This window comes from Glycine max, chromosome 14, assembly GCF_000004515.6.
Source record: "Glycine max cultivar Williams 82 chromosome 14, Glycine_max_v4.0, whole genome shotgun sequence".
In the NCBI taxonomy this organism is placed as follows: Eukaryota; Viridiplantae; Streptophyta; class Magnoliopsida; order Fabales; family Fabaceae; genus Glycine; species Glycine max.
In genome coordinates, this window is record NC_038250.2 from 14,308,972 (window position 1) to 14,316,598 (window position 7,627).

The 7,627-nt window shown below is 32.7% G+C and overlaps 1 protein-coding gene across 2 annotated transcripts; it reads right to left on the minus strand.

The window, feature by feature from the left end:
* Nucleotides 1–3,731: 3,731 nt before the first annotated feature.
* On the minus strand, nt 3,732–7,263 carry LOC100819176 (uncharacterized). Of its 2 annotated transcripts, none has more exons than XM_006596039.4 (5): nt 6,732–7,263; nt 6,529–6,628; nt 5,845–5,944; nt 5,044–5,132; nt 3,732–4,402 (listed from the first exon to the last, which is right to left on the minus strand). In XM_006596039.4, exons 1-5 carry the CDS (start codon nt 6,922–6,924, stop codon nt 4,054–4,056), a joined length of 831 nt encoding a protein of 276 aa, XP_006596102.1. In that variant the 5' UTR covers nt 6,925–7,263; the 3' UTR covers nt 3,732–4,053. The 2 variants fall into 2 exon arrangements, with proteins under 2 accessions (XP_006596102.1, XP_025981277.1); XM_026125492.2 differs by having other exon boundaries at nt 3,732–4,408.
* Nucleotides 7,264–7,627: the final 364 nt, after the last annotated feature.

Consider the following 7,627-nt stretch of genomic DNA (forward strand, 5'->3'; position numbering starts at 1 on the left):
CATAAAGTCTGGCCTGAACTGGCCTATTTAATTAAAATGTTAGGCTCAGGCTTTTTTAAAAGCCTATTAAATTAAATAGACCAGGCTTAGGCTTATTAAAAAGCCTTATAAGCCTGATAGGTCGGCCTATATATATATATATATATATATATATACTTATATTATTTTATGGGTATAATTAATTTTTTTTTAAACTATCATACTTTGATTACACATTACTGCTCCATAACTTCTATTCTTATAATTAAGTAAGACTTTAATTACAATTTAGGTGTGAGTCATGTACCCCTTTATATTCCTCGTTATTTTTATTGGCTTTCATTTTCTTTTAACTTTCCTATTACGTTCCTACTCCAGAGCAAAGGGATATTAAATATTTAATGTGAATAAGGCTTTTAAAAAGGCTATCAGGTCAGGCTAGGCTTTTAAAAAGGTCAGACCGAGTCAAAATAAAAGTCTTTGATAGGCTATAGGCTAGGCTCAGGCCTCAAAAATCTATCGTAGGCTAGGCTCAGACCTTTCAAAGCCTGGCCTAGCCTGACCTGGCCTGGCCTATTCCCACCCCTATTCGTAACTCTCTCAAATGAGTCACTCTCTATGTATCTCTCTTTAATCTAACCCTTCTCCACTTAAATAAGTGAGACAAAATAGGTCTTTACTCCACATAGGAATGGAACCCAAAAAAATCCAACATCTGAGGTGATGCTTACTTTTATCAAGAATGGTGTGCCTTTGACTTATCCCTATGCTCCTTTGATTGCTAAAATCATAGCCTTTTATGATCTGTCATGGAACCTAACGTTCCAGCATGTGTTGCGTGAAGGAAATAAGATAGCTGATTATCTTGCATAGTTTGGAAATAGTTCAGTTAAGACCCTTGTTTTGTCACCCTCTTGTCCGCCAGCAATTTCAACCTTGTTGTTAGGGGATAGAGTGGCTACCTTGTATTTAAGGGGGTTGTTAGTCTGTTTGCTCCTTTTCTGTATTTATTTTGCATTGATAATATATATATATATATATATATATATATATATATATATATATATATATATATATATATATATAAGGGGGCAATTTTTTTTTTCCTACAGTATTAAGGGGTTTTTATCTCTCGGGGGCACTTCCTCTATAACCATAAATGTAGTACCATCCTTATTAAATTTAATTTATTGACAAAGATTAATTATAAAGTTGGTGGATACTTTATATTAATAATGTGATTACGAAAAAATCTACCAATAATTAATCTTCATTTTAGAAGCAAGTGGATTTGACAGCAAATAAAATTTTTGTATACTGAACTCCCATGGACCAAATGATCCCTTAAATTAAACCTCGTTGATTTTTTTTTTATTATTCTTTTTACAGATAAACCTCGTTGATCTTATTTATATTTGCGTTGCAAATTTTCATTTTCTCAACCTCAATGTTCCTAAACACCCACATAAATTTCTCCATAAGAGCCATACATATACAACATTCAAAAACTACAAAATCTTCAATTGCTGACTTTTCCTATGGTGCATAACATCAAAAGTCTACTTGATTTACAAGTCACAACTAAGGATAACATCCAAAAACATGCATTTCTTGTTCATTATGTCATGTATCAAATATATGACAAATATAGAATGACAGAGATCATCTGTAGTCTCTTTCCATCGTCAATAGAGATCCATCAAGGATTTCAATTAAAAATCATCATAAACTGTGCTTGAATAGAAAAGAAAATTATTGTTTGAATTGACCGAAGATATTTTAGTGAAGGAGAGGAAAGAAGTAGATTAAAGAAAAAAATTGATTAAAGGGAAGGAGAAAAATAAAAGTAACATAATATTAAAATAAAAGGTAATAGAAATGTATTGTAAGTGTTAAATGTTTTATATTGTTAAATTATTTTCGAATAATTTTTAAGCTAGTTATTATAAATATTAATAAATTTACCCTACATGAAATTTGTATATGAAAATAATATAAATAACTTTGTTTAGTGCACAATAATGTATTTCAATTAAATTCTTAAAATAAAACCTAATGATAATTTAGTCAAAACAATGTAATATTACGGGTTAAAATAATTTTATAATCTACTATTTCTTTTTTCTTTATTTTATTTCTAATTCAAACAAAACATAAGTACTTTAATTTTTGAGTTTTGAAGTTTTTGTTGTCTTAAACTAGAATTTTATTCTCTTCTCCTAAATTTACATATATAAACTTTACTTTCTCGTCAAAGATTTTCCTTGCTTTGGAGAAAATGAAAGTACACGAGAAATCATATTTTGTCTTGGAATAACACATTTTTTATGGTGAAACAAGTAGACCCAAAATTTGGAATCTTTGAAATACATGGTAATGGAAGGGTATTAGAGCCTCCCATTTTTTATGGGGATAAAAGTAGACCCAACATTTTTTCCATTGGCTTTTGCTCAAAACAGTTTGCAAGGGGTAACACAGTAACTTTGTTTCAACAGTGCAAAATTCCACTGCTTTCTCACTAGTTGAGAGGAGAATCACTATGCCACGGGATCTACCAAAATATTCAAATATTTTGTTCCTAATTCACCACTCCCAATCCAGCGAAATTTCTCTTCTCTTCAACGACATTTCACCAAACACAACATAAAAGAGAATGGGTGAAAAGGGAAAAATGAAGTGAAAAAGTGAGCTCATATTGCACCAAACAGCAACAAGAGACGGAGACTATAGATCTCAATGGTACTAGGCACAAGTTATCGATTTGAGTGTTTTAGTTAGTTCAAGTTCTCTTACATCTTTTCTAAGTCTTCTATCCATAATAGTGTGAAAATTACAATTAACAAGGATGCAAGTAAGGGAGGTTACATATTGGTACCGAATTCCAAACTTATAACAACTAGAAACATACTCGTTTGCCTCAGCCTGATGAAGAAAGAGTTGAGTAATTCAATAATTCCTACAAGGTCATAGGCTCAAATTTCCATCATCATAATTGTGAAAATCGGCCAACTAGAAACGAATGACTTGGTCAATCCTTTAAGTCATCGAACTAATCAACTCAAATTGATAAAAATTAGTTATTTGAATTGGATTGACCCAATTTGACCCGATCAATTATTTTAAAAGAAAATTAATTCCATTTTTTACAAATTTTTCTACAATTCCTAAAATATGTTCTTATAATATTATTTTGATATTGATAAAAGAATATAATAACAAATAATTATTATCTTAATCTTCATATAACTTAATATTTATATATTTTATACATCTTTACTATTCTTATTTATGATTATTTGATGACTTTGTACTTATTCGTAAAAAATAAAAATAAAATAGTAATTTAATAATAATACTTAACAAAGTAATTTATAATAAATAATTATGTAATATTGAAATAAAATATTCATCACATTTTATTAGTTATATTATATATATTTTTAATTTTTTTAATTTATATATATATATATATCAAATCAATCAATCAAGCAAATAAATAACCAATAAATAATCCATCGATTCCACCTTTGACCCGTGACTCGCCATGTCAATAAAAAGAACTACAGTAATGAGATTTTGAGCATACTACACTATAGTATTGAGATAAATAGTTAAATACTGTTACTCGAATACTATTTATAACAAACAAATCTTCTTTTCATCCATTGGGTCTAAATTTAATTACCATCCATAAGTGAGGGACGATGTGCGACCCTGTGTCCAGATTTAAGGATAATATTAACCGACAATCATTAAAGTTCAGAAGTAAATTCTTTTTTTTTCGTGACAACGAATGACTTCAAAATATCACTGATGAAGACATTGATGTTTCTAATCCTAAGAACCTACGGACGCATGCACATTGGAAACTCTCCAACCCCAAACCGTTTTGTTTATACAATAGAACCATTAAAAAAGATGCAATATCTACATCATCTTGCTGCCGTCTCAATCAAAACAGCAATACAATTTTCACACGCACATCATTTGCATAGGAACCAAAATTTTCACATCTCAGCTTTCATCTTGCTGCTAGCATCATTGGATATGTTGTGCGGTTAGAAAACACATTTGTTAATGCGGTCTCCATGGAAGTCTCCGAGAATAGTGCCTCCTCCTGCCAAAGCATACGATACTTCTAATCTTTCGAAGACTACCAAGTAAACATTTGGGCATAGTGGTTGGCCAAATCCTGCTTTTAGTTCTAGTTCTTCTCACAACTGCTAGTGGAGTGTATGAGAACAAGTCTCCCAAAAAGCCAGCTAATTTGTTCTTTCCAACGCACTCTTCTTCCCTTTCTTCTTCTTCTTCCTCTTCTTCAATATGGTGCTTGATCTTCCCACTATCTGTGGCTTCATCATCAGAACCAATGTCATTATCATCACAATTTCCTTTCGGTAGATGGCCATCCACTTGCAATGACCTGCACCTTACATTTATACCATTCAGTTAGTGTGAGAACTTGTCTCAGAATCAGAACACCACCACATTTTTTTAAAGTAAAACATCCAGTAAGCAGTAGATTTTGAATTATTATGGGTATGTGCTATTTTGTTCAGTAGGTACTTATCTAGATGCTATTCTTTTATTTCAAGCATATGACAAATGCTGACTGACAAAAATATATCTTCATATCCCTTAATTTGCAGTAGAATGCAGATGGAAAAGCAAATTTACAATATGTGATGAGATAATACACTAAATAATAAAGTGGCGGGTTCAAATTACTCCAAGTAACTTCAAAACAGTTACTCTTTATCTCCACCATTCATTTTCTTTTAATCACATGACTGATGTCCAACTGTTCTTTGACTGAAAGTGGTTAACATAATTAGCAAACACGTTAAAACTCAAGCATATGACAAACAAAAGATATTTCATTAAGTGATAAATAAAGGATTATGGCCTAATGAAATATCTTGAAATCGAGAAAGCCTTAACAAACTATGGCACAGGCCAAGAATCATCTAGTGTAGCCTGGCAAATAGCATGTTGGTTCCTGCATCATGCAGGCAACAGCTTAATATCTGAATATTTAACAGGAGTCAACTGGAGAAGTTTTACCTCCTGTGTTGTTTCAAATAGACAACTCTTTTCTTCAACCGCTTTCTTTGAACACAGCAATTGTTTGTGACATGGCGGATGAAACGGAGCTATGCAAACCAAAATATAAAAAGAGAAAAAAGCATATAGCAGTTATGAACAACAGAATTCTAACTAAAACACATTATAGCAGTTATGATATAACTAAGAGAGGCAGTCCTAACAATGACAGGATACTTAGTTCTTAACTTTGATGACAGATAAGAAAGCAAACTAGAATCAACTGAGCTTCAACCCATACCGGTTGATTAATGCAACTAAAACCATAAAATGCTAGAGAAGAAAACTTCAAATCACGATGATATAATAGTACTTCTGCAACGCTAGGAAGCTTGTATTATACCCCAACAAAAGTCACATACAAAAAATAATAGTACTTCTGCAACACTAGGAAGATTGTATCATACCCCAACAAAAGTCACATGATTCACAAAATTATAGTCAATCTTTATTTTTCAAAACATTGACTAACCATTTATCTGATCAAAGATACATACAAAAAATGCATGAAACTTGCATGCAGTATACAGAGAACTTCCATCTGCAACTTTTGCACCCCCTAAATGTTAATTTTCTCCCAAAACCGTACAAGAACCAAATACAGATCGCTATGGCTGATGACAGAAGCAAATGTTAATTTTCTCTATATCTGAAGGAAAAGGGTTATGCACATGGATTAATTCAAGTGTGATAATTAGGCAAAGTATTGCAGTAAACGGTGAAGGTTAAGATCAAGCTGGCTGTTGAATAAAAGTTACTAACCTGGTCACCATCCTTGATGCCATAATTTCGAAGATAATCCTTCTCCGTAACTAGCTTCTGTCCATCATAGCATAAACAAAATTGCCCCCAAACATGCGCCCTTTACAACCCAAAGTAATAAAACATTTAATCTTTATAAATTTTAAAAATAGTTCCTAAGATGGCATGATATGCACCGAAATATATCACATCACATGTAATCTCAAAATAATCATCATTGATAGAATAAATTAAAAACAAATTTGTATGATAACAAAAAATATATTTAAACTAATCTTAAGTATATTTATAATGTTTTTGACATGATAACTATAAAAAATTTAAACTTCAGTTTTCTAATTTTAGTCTCTGAATTTTGTTTTGCTTGTTTTAACTCCTCGATTATTTTCGTCGTCCATATCAGTCCTAGTCAAGGTTTTTGTCCTTCCCCCATCCCCAATTTATTGACGACAAAAAATAAACGAAAAAATAAAAACAGACACAAATACTGACACAAAATAAATCTAAAATTATTTAACTGTTTCAAAAACATACTTAACCCTTTTGAACTATTTAACAACAATAAGAACTTGAATATAAAATTCTCATATTAAAAAAAAAAAAAAACAGATAATTACTACTAGAGTATAGTCACTTTAAGTCATAGGATTGACACAGAACCAAAAATGAGTATAGTCAGCTTACCATGAAATTTTTGCTGGCCCCTTGTGAGGCACGTGACTAAACACGGCCTCCACCGCGTCCTTCAGTTCCGCAACGGTGGCCATCTTCGAAACTTGAATATCTGAGAAACGTGAAGTCGTACACAAACAAACGCATGCATCATCTATCAATTTTTTTTTAAAAAAATAATAATAAATAGGAATGAATGAATGACGGTTGCGTACGGAAGCATGAACCGTCGAGTTTGAGGACGGTGAGTCTGAGGGGTTGGGAGGGGAGCCTGTCGTAGAAGAAGCTTTTCCTCGCGAAAATGGCGAGCGAGGAGGAGGAGGAGGAGGATCGGCGAGGGGTCTTGGTGTTAGGGTTAGGGTTAGGGTTGGCCACTATTAACTGTTTTTCGTGCTCGGTGGTGGCCATAGTGGGATGCAATTAGAGCGTGAAGAAGCGTGGGAAGGAGTTTATAGAATAATGGAGAGGGAGAGATTCTTGGAGCAGAACGACACGCATTGTGCAAATGGAGTTAGGGTTTCGCCTTTGGGAGTGTGGTTTGGTTGATGCTGCTTCTGTCGGGGAGATTCTAATTCGGTCCAGAGTGAAACAGAGAGAGAGTGCCTTTTGTATCGAGGAAGAGAGGGGAATGAAGAAAACCGTTGCACAAACCGGCAACGGTCTATTTCCATGGGGCTTGGGCATGGGCTTAGTTTTGGGACTTTGTTCACGATAACTGAACTTCTTCACAGGCAATTTCTATTTTCATCTTCTCTTTTGCCATCTAAACCTCCACGTTCTTAAAAACATTTATTATTCCAAAATTACCATTTTCACCGAAACATAATTCTCGAAAAAATATAAAACAAAATAATGTTTTATTGCGTAACAAGGGTGAAAAAAAACATAGTGAAAACGTGATGACAAAATATAAAACAGAATCATGTTTTCATCCTGTAACACAATGAAAACAGGAAAAAAAAAAACACAATGAAAACATAATTCTATTATGTATTTTGTTGACTGAATCATCATTTTTTTGCACTTCATATGAGATTAGGGAAGAAGACGAAACAACAATGGATTATGGTGTCTTTATGGTGTCTTCTGGGTGTGCTTGGGAAGGTAGAGA